Source organism: Budorcas taxicolor, chromosome 19 (genome assembly GCF_023091745.1).
Source record: "Budorcas taxicolor isolate Tak-1 chromosome 19, Takin1.1, whole genome shotgun sequence".
NCBI classification, from domain to species: domain Eukaryota; kingdom Metazoa; phylum Chordata; class Mammalia; order Artiodactyla; family Bovidae; genus Budorcas; species Budorcas taxicolor.
In genome coordinates this window covers 6,263,130-6,280,167 of record NC_068928.1, presented here as the reverse complement: position 1 = coordinate 6,280,167, position 17,038 = coordinate 6,263,130, and the positions used below count along the sequence as shown (strand labels likewise).

Below are 17,038 nucleotides of genomic sequence, written 5' to 3'. Positions count from 1 at the left end.
GTTTTATATCCAATAACACTGTTCTTCAAATCTGAAGAAAAAACAAACAAACAAAATAACTTTTCAGGCAAATAAAACCTGAGCAAGCAGCAGATCACCTGCTCTGAAAGAAATGCTAAAAGTAGTTTGTCAGGGAGAAAAAAAATGTTTTGGGTCAGGAACTCAGATCTACATAGCATAAAAAGTGCTTGTTTTAGTCTTACAGCTTCTAGAAGGCATGGACTTTGTCTTGTTCATCAGGCATTACTGGAGCTCAGCAAAATACTGGCATACAATAGGCCCTGAAAGACTGGTTGAATAGACCATGAACCAATATTCTGGAGTTGTTGTCTCACTAGAGTATATTCAGACAACCCAAAGGCAGACACAGAAAGATGTATTTCCTACACTAAATGCCAGGATAACGACGCTGTATTATGTTTTTTAGCCTTTTTATATCTTAACAACACATTAAAACTCCCAGGCTAAAACTCAAAGTTTTATATTCACACAATTCTCCCTTTCTTGCAAAAATATATTCATCTGCATGGTTTCCATGGAGAGCAAACTAGTTTGCCAAAATAGTGTCTGGAGTGGTGAGCTTGTGAAGTAACAAAGTACCCCCACTGGAGAGCCTGATAGAATTCTCCTTCTGCTCACAGTTGATGATTTTGATGTTAAAGGCAGGTTAGAAGACCAAACAAGAACCATTTTCTATGTGACATTGACCCAGTTCAAGCCCTGATTAGCCCAGGAATTGGTGTAATAATATGTCAGCTGCTGCTGCTAAGTCACTTCTAAAGAGCCAGAATATCCAATTCCTTCCTACAAGTCATCTTACCTGTCCAGGTTTCCAAAGGCCCAGTGATAATAGAAGCTCTTGTTGATTAACAGCCACCTGGTGTGATCTTCATGCAAGGAGGTAGTAAAAGACAGAGTGGCAGCACAAAGCTATACCTGCAGACAAATGTGGGGAATCCTCTCAACTCACTCACTTCATTCCCTCAAAGCTGCATCTTGGGACCAGCATCTTCATACTGCCTCATACTGCACCCTCCTCCTGAGAGAGAACCGAGGCTCTGACATTTCTATCCAGTTGTATGCTCAGGGATGTTGGAATAGGACAGAAAGAGACACGCAGAGGGAGGTGGCCTCAGTCAGTAGCAGGAATTAGGAGGAGGCTGCATATGATTTTCAGTTTTAAGCCCTGGTGACCCTACTCATGAGTAAATAGAGTCCGTAAGTGTCCTGCATGGAAAAAAAAAAATTGTTCCATGAATCATGCTGGTACACCGAAGGGTGAGAGAAGGGAGAAGAATAGTCCATTATCCAGAAGTAAAGAAGACAATGATGCTATCAGATTATGATTCTACCTGGAGAATGAGAGTGGAAGCTTCTCTTTCATGGAGGTAAATGGCAATTAAATATCTGCTTCCCTCTGAAAGGCCAAACTTCCTCTCACCCCAGCCTGGAGAACCACAGAGTTTTCCCAGAGAAGCCAGGCTTCTAATAGTTTAATAGGTTAACAGCATAGGAAAGAACAGTCCCTGGGAAAGTGCAATCTGCTCCTCACCAAACTTACCAACTACAAGATCTATGAAAGGATAAAAGCAGCTTTATCTCACAGTGAAAGACATCTAAAAAACATAAGAAGTCAAACCATCAGCCAGATCTTTGTGTTTTGCTGCACTGAAGGTCTTGTGGGATCTTATTTCCGCTATCAGAGATCAAACCTGCGGCCTAAGCAGTGAAAGCACAGAGTCCTATCCCCTAGATCCCCAGGAAATTCCCCAGATCTTTTTATACCAACATTTCCCTGGCCTAAATCAATGATGTGCATGCTGCACACGATCTGCATGCTGGTGTCACATGATCTGCTGTCATGTCACCATTTCTACTGGCATGGGAATCAGCCTAAAGCTCCCGGGAGAACTGGCTGCAGATCCCCGGGAAAACTTTTGTAAGTGACCCGTGGTCCTACTCTGCCAGGAGAACTTCTCAACATTGTTCAGGGAACGTCATGTGCTACCAACTGGGGACTATTAAATATCAAAGAGAGTGAGTCTAAAGTGGATGTTGCCTTTGTCTTAAGATGCTCTTACTTTTGTGCTTATCTTTCAGTTCCCACTGTTTCTCAGCTCCCACCTCCAAACTCATAACCCTTTTGAGAACCATGCAAGATGCTCCTCATACAACAGTTGTCCTCAAATCTGGTCCCTGGACCAGAAGTTTCAACATAAGTTGTTGTTCAGTTGCTCCGTCATGTCCAACTCTTCATGACCCTATGAACTATAGCATGCCAGGTTTCCCTGTCCTTCACCATCTCCTGGAGCATACTCAAACTCATATCCATTGAGTTGGTGATTCCAACCAGTCATCTCATCCTCTGTCTTCCCCTTCTCCTCCTGCCTTCAATTTTTCCCAGTATCAGGGTACTTTCTAATGAGTCGGCTCTTTGCATCAGGTGGCCAAAGTATTGAAGCTTCAGAGTCAGTATTAGTCTTTCCAATAAATATTTAGGACTGATTTCTTCTATGATTGACTGGTTTGATCTCTTTGAAGTCCAGGGGACTCTCCAGAGTCTTCTCCAACACCACAGCTCAAAAATATCAATTCTTTGGTGCTCAGCCTTCTTTATGGTCCAACTCTCACATCTGTACATGACTACTGGAAAAACCATAGCTTTAAGTGTACGAACCTTTGTTGGCAGAGTAATGTCTCTGCTTTTTAATATGCCGTCTAGGTTTGCTTTCCAAGGAGCAAGGGCTTTTTAATTTCATGGCTGCAGTCACCAAGTGTAGTGATTTAGGAGCCCAAGAAAATAAAATCTATCACTGTTTCCATTGCTTTCCCATCTATTTACCATGAAGTGATGGGACTGGATACCACGATCTTCATTTTTAGAATGTTGAGTTTTAAGCCAGCTTTTTCACTCTCCTCTTTCACTTTCATCAAGAGGCTGTTTAGTTCCTCTTCCATTTCTGGCATAAGGGTGGAGTCATCTGCATATCTGAGGCTATTGATACATCTCCTGGCAATCTTGATTCCAGTTTGTGCTTCATAAAACCCAACATTTTGCATGGTGTACTCTGCAATGAAGTTAAATAAACAGGATGACAATATATAGCCTTGACATTCTCCTTTCCCAATTCGGAACCAGTCCACTGTTTCATGGCCGGTTCTAACTTTTGCTTCTTGAGCTGCATACAGGTTTCACAGGAGGCAAGTAAGGTGGTCTGGCATTACCATCTCTTAAAGAATTTTCCAGTTTGTTGTGATCGACACAGCATGGGAAATGAGTGCAATTATCTGATTGTTAGTGCATTCTTGAGTACTACCCTTCTTGGGAACTGGGATGAGGATTAACCTTTTCCAGTCCTGTGGCCACTGCTAGGTCTTCCAGATTTGCTGACATATTGAATGCAACACCTTGATAGCATCATCCTTTAGGGTTTTGAATAGTTCTACTGGAATTCTGTCACATCCACTAACTTTACTAACAGAAGTGCTTCCTAAGGCCTACTTTACTACACTCTCCAGAATGTCTGGCTCTGGGTAGCTGACCACACCATTGTAGTCATCCACTTCATCTGGATCTTTATTATACAGTTCTTCCATGTATTCTTCCCATCTCTTCTTGATCTCTTCAGCATCTACTAAGTCTCTACTGTTTTTGTCCTTTATCGTGCCCATCTTTGGACAAAATATTCCCCTGATATCTCCAATTTTCCTGAAGAGATTTCTAATCTTTCCCCTTCTGCTGTTTTCTTCCAGTTTTATACACTGTTCATTGAAGAAGGCCTTTTCTCTCTGTGCTGTTAGCACATGTTTAGTTTAATATACCTCTGTGTTAAGTTTAATATGCCTTTCCCTTCCTCCCTTGCTTGGCATATCTCTTCTTATTTTTAGCTATTTGTAAGGCTTCCTCAGATAACCATTTGCTTTCTTGCTTTTCTTTTTCTTTGGGTTGGTTTTGTTCACTGCCTCCTGTATAATATTATGGACCTCTGCCCATAGTTCTTCAGGCACACTGTTTACAAGTTCTAATCCCTTGAATCTATTTGTTACCTCCACTGCATATTCATAGGGGATTTGATTTAATTTGTGCCCACTGGCCTAGTGGTTTTCCCCCACATCCTTTAGCTTAAACCTGAATTTTGCTATGAGAAACTGATGATCTGGGCTTTTCCATTCTATTTTTAATATAAGTTGACAACTGGCTAAAAATAGAATGCAAAATGGAAAACAGGAAGAAGGAGGAGAAAAAAAGCAAAACATGAACTCCTTAACCACACCCACTGAATTAAAATTGGGAGTTTAGTTCTACTGTGAATTTTAACAGGCCCTGCAGGTGATTCTGGTGCACTAGCATTTCCACATACACAAAAGTAGGGAGGACAGAATAATCAACCTCTATATGAAAGGGGAACTTTTCAAATGGACCATCCCCCCTAAGCTCTACTGCATCTCAATTAAATCTGGATTCTAAGTAAAGTTTGGTGATGTCCTTAGAGCTCCCTAGACAATTCTAATGTGCTTGAGCTTTGAGAAATAATCTCTAGTCCATTTCTCCTCCACATATTTGCATGACACAATCTTTCATTTTACTTCTATTTCCACTCAGTTGTTACCTCTGGAAAGGGGGCTTTCCAGATTCCCTTTATCTAGAGCATATCACATCACTCCTAGATACCCCCATCCCCACCATAAAATCTCTGTATCCCTTCATCCCACTTTTCTTTCTTTGTAGCATTTTTTCAACTGCCATTTCATTGTATACTGATAGCTCAGTGAACGATGTTGGATTTATGATTTCCAAAGAAGAAGATTTAGTTTTGGAATGAGAAACCAGGCTTGGCCACTCTGGGCTCTTGTGTGGCAGAAGATTTATTACAATGAAAAGGGACAGAGAATGCTTCTGACATAGACATCAGAAGGGGGAGGAGAGTGCCCCCCTCACTAGTCTTAGCAAGGGAGCTATAAGCTTTTTCAATTGGCTATTACAATAAATCAAAAGAATTTCTCAAGTTTGTAAATATCTTTCTAGACCCACTCCCACAATTTAAATTTTAAGATGACAGGATTAGAACTAACAATAGAAAGATCTTACAAGACTCACTCCATGAACAGTATGAAAAGGCAAAAAAGATAGAAAACTGAAATATGAACTCGCCAGGTCTGTAGGTGCCCAATATGCTAATAGAGATCAGTAAAGTAACTCCAGAAAGAATGAAGAAATGGAGCCAAAGCAGAAACAAAGCCCAGTTATGGATGTGACTGGTGATGGAAACAAGGCCCAGTGCTGTAAAGAGCAATATTGCATAGGAACCTGGAATGTTAGGTCCAAGAACCAAGGCAAACTGGAAGTGGTCAAACAGGAGATGGCAAGAGTGAGCATTGACATTTTAGGAATCAGTGAATTAAAATGGACTGGAATGGGTGAATGTACCTCAGATAACCATTATATCTACTACTATGGGCAAGAATCCCTTAGAAGAAATGGAGTAGCCACCATAGTCAACATAAGAGTCCGAAATGCAGTACTTGGATGTGATCTCAAAAACAACAGAATGATCTCTGTTTCCAAGGCAAACCATTCAATATCACAGTAATCCAAGTCTATGCCCTGATCAGCAGTGCTGAAGAAGCTCAAGTTGAGGGTTCCATCCATGAAGACTACAAGGGTTTCTAGAACTAACACCCAAAAAAAGATGTGCTTTTCATTATAGGGGACTGGAATGCAAAAGTAGGAAGTCAAGAAACACCTAGAGTAACAGGCAAATTTGGCCTTGGAGTACAGAATGAAGCAGGGCAAAGGCTAATAGAGTTTCCCACGAGAATGCACTGGTCATAGCTAACACCCTCTTCCAACAACACAAGAGACAACTCTACACATGGACATCACCAGGTACTTAACACTGAAATCAGATTGATTATATTCTTTGCAGCCAAAGATGGAGAAGCTCTGTACAGTCAGCAAAAACAAGACGAGGAGCTGACTGTGACACAGATCACGAACTCCTTATTGCCAAATTCAGACTTCAATTGAAGAAAGTAGGGAAAACCACTAGACCATTCAGGTATGACCTAAATCAAACCCCTTACAATTATACAGTGGAAGTGAGAAATAGATTCAAGGGACTAGATCTGATAGACAGAGTGCCTGATGAACTATGGACAGAGGTTCATGACACTGTACAGGAGACAGGGATCGAGACCATCCCCAAGAAAAAGAAATGCAAAAAAGCAAAATGGCTGTCTGAGGAGGCCTTACAATTAGCTGTGAAAAGAAGAGAAGGGAAAAGCAAAGGAGAAAAGGAAAGATACACCCATTGGAATGCAGAGTTCCAAAGAATAACAAGGAGAGATAAGAAAGTCTTCCTCAGTGATGAGTACAAAGGAATAGAGGAAAACAATAGAATGGAAAAGACTAAAGATCTCTCCAAGAAAATTAGAGATACCAAGGGAAAATATCATGCAAAGATGGTCTCAATAAAGGACAGAAAAGGTCAGAATCGCTAGTCTATGTCTGACGCAGGATACAGCATGCTTGGGGCTGGTGCATGGGGATGGCCCACAGAGATGTTATGGGGAGGGAGGTGGGAGGGGGGTTCATGTTTGGGAACACATGTAAGAATTAAAGATTTTAAAATTTTAAAAATAAAAAACTTAAAAAAAAATAAAAATAAATAAATTCCTTTCTTGATTGTAACTCACTATACCCTCACCCTATAGGAATGTAACTTTATTTGGAGGGTGGTGCCTGGTTTAAGAAAAAACACCTTTGGAAGAAATAAGTTTTTTGGTTATTAGAAAGAAAGGATCATAAAATGTCAGCAGATCTCATGGCCAGAAGATGATGTAATATCCCTAAGACCTTTTTTTTAATACATTTATGTGAAGCACCTGATTTTGATAAAGGTCAGGACTACTGACCCCCGCATGACTCTGTATTCATCCCTATATGTAACAAAAGGTATATAAGCAAACCCAAAAATAAAGAAATCGGATCAGTTTCCGGAAAGACAAAAAAAAAAAAAAAGAAAGAAAGAAAATGTCATGCAAAGATGGTCTCAATAAAAGACAGAAAAGGTCTGGACCTAACAAAAGCAGAAGATATTAAGAAGAGGTGGCAAGAATACACAGAAGAACTATTCAAAAAGATATTCATGACCCAGACAATCACAATGATGTGATCACTCACCTAGAGCCAGACATCCTGGAATGTGAAGTCAGGTGGGCCTCAAGAAGCATCACTATGAACATAGCTAGTGCAGGTGACGGAATTCCAGTTGAGCTGTTTCAAATCTGAAATATGATGCTGTGAAAGTGCTGCACTGAATATGCTAGAAAATTTGAAAAACTCAGCAGTGGCCACGGGACTGGAAAAGGTCAGTTTTCATTCCCATCCCAAAGAAAGGCAATGCCAAAGAGTGCTCAAACTACCACACAATTGCCCTCATCTCACATGCTAGTAAAGTAATGCTCAAAATTCTCCAAGCCAGGCTTCAGCAATACATGAACTGTGAACTTCCAGATGTTCAAGCTGGATTTAGAAAAGGAAGAGGAACCAGAGATCAAATTGCCAGCATCTGTTGGATCATCGAAAAAGCAAGAGATTTCTAGGAAAACTTCTATTTCTGCTTCATTGACTATGCCAAAGCCTTTGACCATGTGGATCACAATAAACTGTGGGAAATTCTGAGAGAGATGGGAATACCAGGCCACCTGACCTGCTTCTTGAAAAATCTGTATGCAGGTCAGGAAGCAATGGTTAGAACTGGACATGGAACAACAGACTGGTTCCAAATAGGAAAAGGAGTACATCAAGGCTGTATATGTCACCCTGCTTATTCAACTTCTATGCAGAGTACATCATGAGAATCGCTGGGCTGGATGAAGCACAAATTGGGATGAAGATTGCCAGGAGAAATATCAATAACCTAAGATATGCAGATGACACCACCCTTATGACAGAAAGTGAAGAAGAACTGAAAAGCTTCTTGATGAAAGTTAAAGAATAGAGTGAAAAAAGTTGGCTTAAATCTCAACATTCAGAAAACTAATATCATGGCATCTGGTCCCATCACTTCATGTCATGTATATGGGGAAACAGTAGAAACAGTGCAGATTTTTTTTTTTTCCTGCTCCAAAATCACTGAAGATGGTGATTGTAGCCATCAAATTGAAAGATGCTTATTCCTTGGAAGGAAAGATATGGCCAACCTAGACAGCATATGGAAAAGCAGAGACATTACTATGCAACAAAGGTCCATCTAGTCAAGGCTATGGTTTTTCATGTATGGATGTGAGAGTTGGAGCACTGAAGAATTGATGCTTTTGAACTGTGGTGTTGGAGAAGACTCTTGAGAATCTCTTGGACTGCAAGGAAATCCAACCAGTTTACCCTTAAGCAAATCAGTCCTGAATATTCCTTGGAAGGACTGATGTTGAAGTTGAAACTGCAATACTTTGGCCACCTGATGCAACGAACTGACTCATTTGAAAAGACCCTGATGCTGGGAAAGATTGAAGGCAGGAGGAGAAGGGGACGACAGAGGATCAGATAGTTGGATGGCATCACTGACTCAATGGACATGAGTTTGTGTAAACTCCGGGAGTTGGTGATAGACAGGGAGGCCCGGTGTGCTGCAATCCATGGGGTCACAAAGAGTCAGACATGACTGAGTGACTAAACTGAACTGAACTACCAGACTCACTCCCATAATATAAATTTTAAGATAACAGAATTAGTCATAAGGTTTTCAAGAAGGAGAAACTGTCTTAAACACTATACAGTGTTGTTATATAATCTTTAGTACAGAGCTAAGCTGAGTTGTTTTGCTGTGTATCATCACCTCTGGGCTTAAAGAAATATGTTTTATGTGACTAAGACTAAGGAATGTAGAAGAAGAAAAAAAAAAGTTTGCCCTTTTCTCTTCCTTTGAATTCCAGACCCCTAACTCCTCTTCGAGAGCCCCCGACCCTCTCTCCTCCTCAAGGACCCCAGACTTCTTATCAACCTATCTAGAAATTGAGTCTGTCATTACTATGAGTTTATTCTCATCATCAAATATGCTTTATTGTTCATTCATTGAAGCAGCAGCTCTGACTTCCTGCTCTGAGGCAGTGCCTGCCAAGGCAGACTACATAGGAGGCATTTGATGAGTATCTCCTGAGTAAATGGCAACCCACTCCAGTATTCTTGCCTGGAAAATCCAATGGACAGAGAATCCTGGCAGGCTACAGTCCATGGGGTCTCAAGAGTCGGACACGACTTAGCAACTAAAACACCACCACATCCTGAATAAGTTAATGAGAGAGTGAAAGTGTGGTGGAGCAGAAATGACTATCTCACTCTAACCCATGTTCTTCCCACAATACCACTTGGAATAGCATGTAGCAGCTTCGCATTAGTTTTGCTTAGTTTGGGGAAAGAGAAGATACTTCCGAATTGAAGCAAGCTTTATATTTTGGTACTGAGTTTATCAAAGTAGACTGGTTCATATCTGGTTACTAGTTATGAGGTCTTAAATGGCTCACTTAACAACCCTGGGTCTAATACCATCTGTAAAGTAGGAAACGAAGCCTATATCTGTCTATCTTTTAGAATTATTAAGAGGGATAAATGAAAACATATGCAATAGCATTTTGTATATTAAAACACCATGTAAAGTTATTACCATTGGTAATGGTAAGTTATTACCATTACAACATGGAGAGGAAAAAAAAAAAAGGAAAGGTGAGAACAGGGAAGCTGAAAAAAGAAAAGAAAGTAAAAGAAAAGTGAAAAGAATGTGATGGTATTGGACAGAATGGTTTCTAAGATTTTCTAAGTCTAAAATTCTCTGATTCAATAGAAAGAGAAATTAAAAATATTATCAAAATGTTGTCTATCAAAGTAGCTATTTGTCCAAGAATAAGGTTCAGTATTATTTGTATCTACCTAAACCATAATTGGTTTTACTTTAATATATATATTTTTTTGTTACATTGCAAACCCTTTCAAATGCCTCTACACTTATTTTAGTCTTTTTAATTCATGTAAAAGTAGCTTTCTTACAGCATCATTTAGCTCATGATCACATCTCCTTGTGGCTTCTTAGCTAATTGTACATAGCTATACATGATCCCAACTCATAGCAGATTATTCCCTAGGGAATACCCAGCTTGGTTCTACTGGATAAAGGCCACTGAAAAGTCTGAGAAGGGGGACTCTCTGATTCTTCTCAACCTACAAATTCCAAATAATAAACCCCTGATGACGCAGATGATATGATTTGTATGTAAGCCATGATGAACTGCCTTTATCATGATCAGGACATTCATCCATTGACTATCCACCTTACTCAGCAAACATTTGGCAAGAACTTTGATGACAAGGGTAGCCTACTGCAGCAAACTCCAGCAATCCAACAAGCCTTCTTGGATTACCTGTCTCAGCCTCCCCTTATAGGTCTTACATTAACAAAAATGGGGAGAGACAGTAAAATCAAGGGACTCATTACAGCAGGAAATCTTTTGATGATTATTAAGAAATAAGATGATTGATGTGGCTATTGATGATTGGAAGTAAAGATCCTAATGCAGACTTTCAAAAGTCAAGTGGTATAGTCGTTTTCACAATATTGATTCTTCCTACCCAGGAACGTGGAATATCTCTCCATCTCTTTATGTCATCTTTGATTTCTTTCATCAGTGTCTTATCATTTTCTGTGTATATTTCTTTTGTCTCCTTCATTTCAGTTCAGTTCAGTAGCTCAGTCGTGTCCGACTCTTTGTGATCCCATGAACTGCAGCACGCCAGGCCTCCCTGTCCATCACCATCTCCCGGAGTTCACTCAGACTCACATCCATCGAGTCAGTGATGCCATCCAGCCATCTCATTCTCTGTCGCCCCCTTCTCCTCCTGCCCCCAATCCCTCCCAGCATCAGAGTTTTCCAATAAGTCAACTCTTCACATGAGGTGGCCAAAGTACTGGAGTTTCAGCGTTAGCATCATTCCTTCCAAAGAAATCCCAGGGTTGATCTCCTTCAGAATGACTGGTTGGATCTCCTTGCAGTCCAAGGGACTCTCAAGAGTCTTCTCCAACACCACAGTTCAAAAGCATCAATTCTTAGGCGCTCAGCCTTCTTCACAGTCCAACTCTCACATCCATACATGACCACAGGAAAAACCATAGCCTTGACTAGACGGACCTTTGTTGGCAAAGTAATGTCTCTGCTTTTGAATATGGTATCTAGGTTGGTCATAACTTTTCTTCCAAGGAGTAAGCGTCTTTTAATGTCGTGGCTGCAGTCACCATCTGCAGTGATTTTGGAGCCCCCCAACACAAAGTCTGACACTGTTTCCACTGTTTCCCCATCTATTTCCCATGAAGTGATGGGACCAGATGCCATGATCTTCACTTTTTGAATGTTGAGCTTTAGGCCAACTTTTTCAGTCTCCACTTTTTGTCTCTTTAGGTAAGTTTATTCCTAGATATTTAATTCTTTTTGTTGCAATGGTGAATGGAACTGATTCCTTTATTTCTATTTCTGATTTTTCATTGTTAGCATATAGAAATGCAAGTGATTTCTGTGTATTGATTTTGTATCCTGCAATTTTGCTAAATTCACTGATTAGCTCTAGTAATTTTCTGATACTATTTTTAGGGTTTTCTACATGCAGTATCATGTCATCTGCAAACATTGAGAGCTTTACGTCTTCTTTTCCAGTCTCGATTCCTTTTATTTCTTTATCTTCTCTGCTTGCTTTAGCTAGAACTTTCAGATGTATGCTGAATAATAGTGGCAACAGTGGAGACACTTGTCTTGTTCCTGATCTTAGGGGGGGAATGTGTTCAGTTTTTCATCATTGAGAGTAATGTTTGTGTAGGCTTAACATATATGGCCTTTACTATGTTGAAGTAGGTTCCTTCTATGCCCATATTTTGAAGTTTTAATCATAAATGGGTGCTGAATTTTGTCACAGGCTTTTTCTGCATCTATTGAGATGATCATATGGTTTATATCTTTCAACTTGTTAACATGGTGTATCACATTGATTGATTTGCATATATTGAAGAATCCTTGCATTCCTGGAGTAAACACAATTTGATCATGGTGTATGAAATTTTTGATGTGTTGCTGAATTCTCTTTGCTAAAATTTTGTAGAGGATTTTTGCATCTATGTTCATTAGTGATATTGGCCTGTAGTTTTGTTTTTGGTGTTGTCTTTGTCTGGTTTTGGTAGCAGGGTGATGGTGATCTCGTAGAATGAGTTCGGAAGTGTTCCTTCCTCTGCAATTTTTGGAAAGAGTTTTAGAAGGACAGGCATTAGTTCCTCTCTAAATGTTTGATAGAATTCTCCTGTGAAGCCACCTGGTCCTGGGCTTTTGTTTTGGGGAGAATTTTGATCACAGCTTCAACTTCAGTGCTTGTAATTGGGTTGTTCATAATTTCTATTTCGTCCTGGTTTGGTCTTGGAAGATTGAACTTTTCTAAGAATCTGTCCATCGCTTCCAGGTTATCTGCTTTATTGCCACATAGTTATTCATAATAGTCTCTTATAATCCTTTGTATTTTTGCATTGTCTGTTGTCATCTCTCCTTTTCATTTCTAATTTTGTTGATTTGATTCTTCTCTCTTTTTCTTGATGAGTCTGGCTAAAGTTTTGTCAATTTTGTTTATCTTCCCAAAGAACCAGCTTTTACTTTTATTAATCTTTACTATTGTTTCTCTCATTTCTTTTTCATTTATTTCTGCACAGATCCCTATGATTTCTTTCCTTCTACTTATTTTGGGTTTTGTTGTTGTTGTTGTTGTTGTTCTTCTTCTTCTTCTTCTTCCAGTTGTTTTAGGTGTAAATTTAGGTTGTCTATTTATTTTTTTTCTTATTTATTAAAGTAGGATTATATTGCTATAAACTTCCCTCTTAAGACTGCTTTTTCTGCATCCCATAGGATTTAGGTTGTTGTGTTTTTTATATGATCTCTATCAAATTACCAATGGCATTTTTCACAGAACTAGAACAAAAAAATTTCACAGTTCATATGGAAACACAAAAGACCCTGAATAGTCAAGGAAGTCTTGAGAAAGAAGAATGGAGCTGGAGGAATCAACTGTCCTGACTTCAGATTATTCTTCAAATCTACAGTCATCAAGACAGTATGGTACTGGCACAAAAACAGAAATATAGACCAATGGAACAAGATAGAAAGCTCAGAAATAAACCCATGTGCCTATGGGTACCTTATTTTTGACAAAGGAGCAAGAATATACAATGGGGCAAAGATAACTTCTTCAATAAATGGTGCTGGGAAAACTGGACAGCTACATGTAAAAGAATGAAATCAGAGCACTTCCTAACACCATAATAAAGGTAAACTCAAAACAGATTAAAGACCTAAATGTAAGACCAGAAACTATAAAACTCTTAGAGGAAAATATAGGCAGGACACTCAATCAAAGCAAAATCCTCTATGACTCACCTCCTAATATAAATAAGAACAAAAGAAAACAAGTGGAACCTGATTAAGCTTAAACTCTTTTACACAGCAAAGGAAACTATAAGCAAGATGAAAAGACAACCCTCAGGATGGGAGAAAATGATAGCAAATGAAACAACTGACAAAGGATAAATTTTTAAAATATACAAGCAGCTCATACAACTCAATACCAGAAAAACAACCCAATCAAAAAGTGGGAAAAAGACCTAAATAGACATTTCTCCAAAGACATACAGATGGATAACAAACACATGAAAAGATGCTCAGCATCACTCATTATTAAAGAAATGCAAATAAAACCTACAATGAGATATCACCTCACACCGGTCAGAATGGCCATCATTAAAAAGTACAAACAACAAATGCTGCAGAGGTTGTGGAGAAAAGGGAATGCTTTTGCACTGTTGGTAGGAATGTAAATTGATACAGCCACTATTGCAGACAGTATGGAGATTCCTTAAGAAACTAGGAATAAAAGTACCATATGACTCAGCAATCCCACCCCTAGGCATATACCCAGAGGAAACCAAAACTGAAAGAGACACATGTATCCCATTGTTCATTGCAGCACTATTTACAGTTGCTAGAACATGGTAGCAATCTAGATGTCCATCAACAGATGAATGGACAAAGAAGGTGTGGTACATATACACAACGGAATCCTACTCAGCCATGAAAAGGAACACATCTGAATCAGTTCTAATGAGATGGATGAGCCTAGAACCTCTTATACAGAGTGAAGTGAGTCAGAAAGAGATAGATAAATACCATATTCTAATGCATATATGCAGAATCTAGAATAACAGTACCAAATAATTTATTTACAGGGTAACAGTGGAGAAACAGATATAGAGAATAGACTTACAGACCTGGGGAGACAGAAGGAAGGGGCGAGATGTATGCAAAGAGTAACATGGAAACTTTCATTGTCATATACAAAGCAGATAGCCAATGGGAATATGCTGTAAGGCTCAGGAAACAAACAGGGGCTCTGTATCAGCCCAGAGGGATGGGACAGTGAGGGAGTTGGGAGAGAGTTTCATAAGGGAGGGAATATATATGTATACCTATGGCTGATTCATGTTGAGGTTTGACAAAAAACAACAAAATTCTGCAAAGCAATTATCTGTCAATAAAAAATAAATAATTTTTTTTAAAGTTGGGTGGATCATTGAGACCCTCTGCTTGTCCCCCAATATTAGTAAACTTTAAACAAGTCTACTCTGTGTACGCTATTGGAGGAATTTATAAAGAAGGCAAAGATTGCAAAAACCTGATTTGGAATTTTAAAGATAATAGTCTGGTATGTTAATCAAGGTAAAGATTGCCAGAGGGGCAAGACTCTTCTGTTTGATCTCCAATCAAGGACCTGGAGACCAAAAGACATACCTACATGCATAGGTAAAATGGCTGCAAGCAGGGAAGTGCATGGCTGTGGAAAAATGACATAATGTTAACAACATACATGGTAGGTGAAACCACACAGATCTAGAAGACAGAAATGGGCAAAGGCCTTTAGAGGAGATAAGTGCAGGCCTAGAGAGAGTATGGGACAAGCTGAATTCACTTTTGGTTTGGAGTGGTATTTGGAAGGCAAGACTTACTAACTGGAGATTAGAGGGAATTCTCTTCCAGGAGGAAAGTAAAGGATAGACTTTACTTGGAAAGAAAATGAGGCTCTAGCAAAATGGGTCAGGCAGCATATAATACTAGATGTGGACAAAGGCTATAGAAAAGGGCTTGCACCTGATACAACAGGGCCTGTTGATATTTAACACAAACGGAGATCAAGGTGGCATGGTACAGTGGCCCTCCAACCTAGCTGCTAAAGCTCAAGGGCACACTTATAGGACCATATGGCCTCCAACATCTGGAAGTTCTCTGGAAAGACTTGTAGCTTGCATCAATGTAGCATGACTGCTCTCATGCCCAGGACAGGTGGAAATAAGACTTATATTATAGTTGATAGGGATAGGAACCATTCTGAATACCCATCCTCCCCCCAAGAGAGAGGTGGGCCTTGCTACATATCAATACACAATGGAAACAATCCACAGTACAAAGCCAGACACTCTGTCTCAGTTCAGGGGATGAAAGCCACAAAAACAAAGGAGCAAAAAGCCTTCTGGGGGAGGTAGGGGGAATGGTCAGTGTTGACTAGAGGGCAGAGGGAGATGGATTAGTCACAGGAGATATAGCACCTAGTTCCACATGCATAGCCCACCTGACAGCAATTGCCCTCTTTCAGAGTCAATGAAAGAGCACCTTGATGGCACAAGTCTGGAGTTAGACAGCCAAGTCAGTCTTGAGAAATCAATTTAACTGTTTCATATATTCATTTCCATATAAGTAGAAAGGTGACAATCCTAGTACTTTATATTGGGATTGATTTGAGGATTGAATAAGTCAATGTCTTCAAAGCATTTGAACAATGCCTGGAACCTAAGAAAGCATACAATACATTGCTATTATAGTCACTATTAGTATCAATAATTCTATAATCAACAGTGCCACAGGAAAGGGATCGATTGATCACAGCCTCTCTCTCAGGTGCTTGACTGAGATCTACAATGTAGGATGGAAGGGATAGAGTGGGGGAAGGCCAAAAAGCTAGTTAGAAAGTCATTGGATTTCTTCATGCACATCGCCCTGCACACCCATTCTCTGAAAAGTTCAGTCTCTTCTCTGCTGCTGCTGCTAAGTTGCTTCAGTCATGTCCAACTCTGTGCAACCCCATAGACGGAAGACCACCAGGCTCCCCCATCCCTGGGATTCTCCAAGCAAGAACACTGGAGTGGGCTGCCATTTCCTTCTCCAAGTCTCTTCTCTACCTGTATTTAAACCTAAGATATGCTATGCCACGCAAACACCACAGGCATCAGCCAAAGAGAGTGGTTCCATATCTTTTACAGGCAAGTGCATGGGGCTGAGAATCAGGCACACACACATGTTAAGTTTACCATTAACCTCTCTTACAAACCACTTGCCCTTGTCAGGCAGGCCTCAGATATGAGAATAAATTCAGTTGTCCTCTCCACCCACTACAACCCAAAAGTGGCAAAGCAGGCTAGAGGCACCACCCAAGTGCTTGTCCCTCCTGGCTCCAGAAGATGTCTAGGGCCCAGACAGGCTGCAGCTTTCCAGTATCCCCTGTGTGCTGCCACCCTAGCGGCCTGCAGCAAGCCAACGCCTACCCTGTTTAGCTTCCGGTAGACGGTAAAGCCCCTGGATTCCACCTGCCAATTCCAGCCTGATAGCCTGGGATTCTGAAGTTCCGCACAAGCCTCCTGGAATTGCTCCTCAGAAAAACTCCTGGCAGAGGCCATTCTTCCATAGCCACAAGTTTTCTGCCTGCAAGGGAGGCCACACACAGCCTTAGTATGTGTTAAGGATCAGGGCAAGAGTGTGGCCAAGCATGATTGGCAGAAACCAAAGAAGAGATAGGGTAGAAGACGGACCTTATCTATGCACTTGCTGGCAATGTAGCCCACTTTGCTAACTTAAGAGACATCTGGTTCTCTAAACAAGCTTCTGAACTTCACTTTCACTTTTCTCCCAGATTCCTTCT

The 17,038-nt window shown here is 40.2% G+C and overlaps 1 protein-coding gene across 1 annotated transcript in view; it reads right to left on the bottom strand.

Moving 5' to 3' along the window:
- Nucleotides 1–16,796, bottom strand: part of LOC128065185 (phosphatidylcholine transfer protein-like) — a 41,217-nt gene extending 24,421 nt beyond the window's left edge. Inside the window, exon 1 of the mRNA XM_052658322.1 lies at nucleotides 16,665–16,796. Within this exon, the coding sequence (XP_052514282.1) occupies nucleotides 16,665–16,796 (132 nt within the window). The remainder of the gene's footprint in view (nucleotides 1–16,664) is intronic.
- Nucleotides 16,797–17,038: the final 242 nt, after the last annotated feature.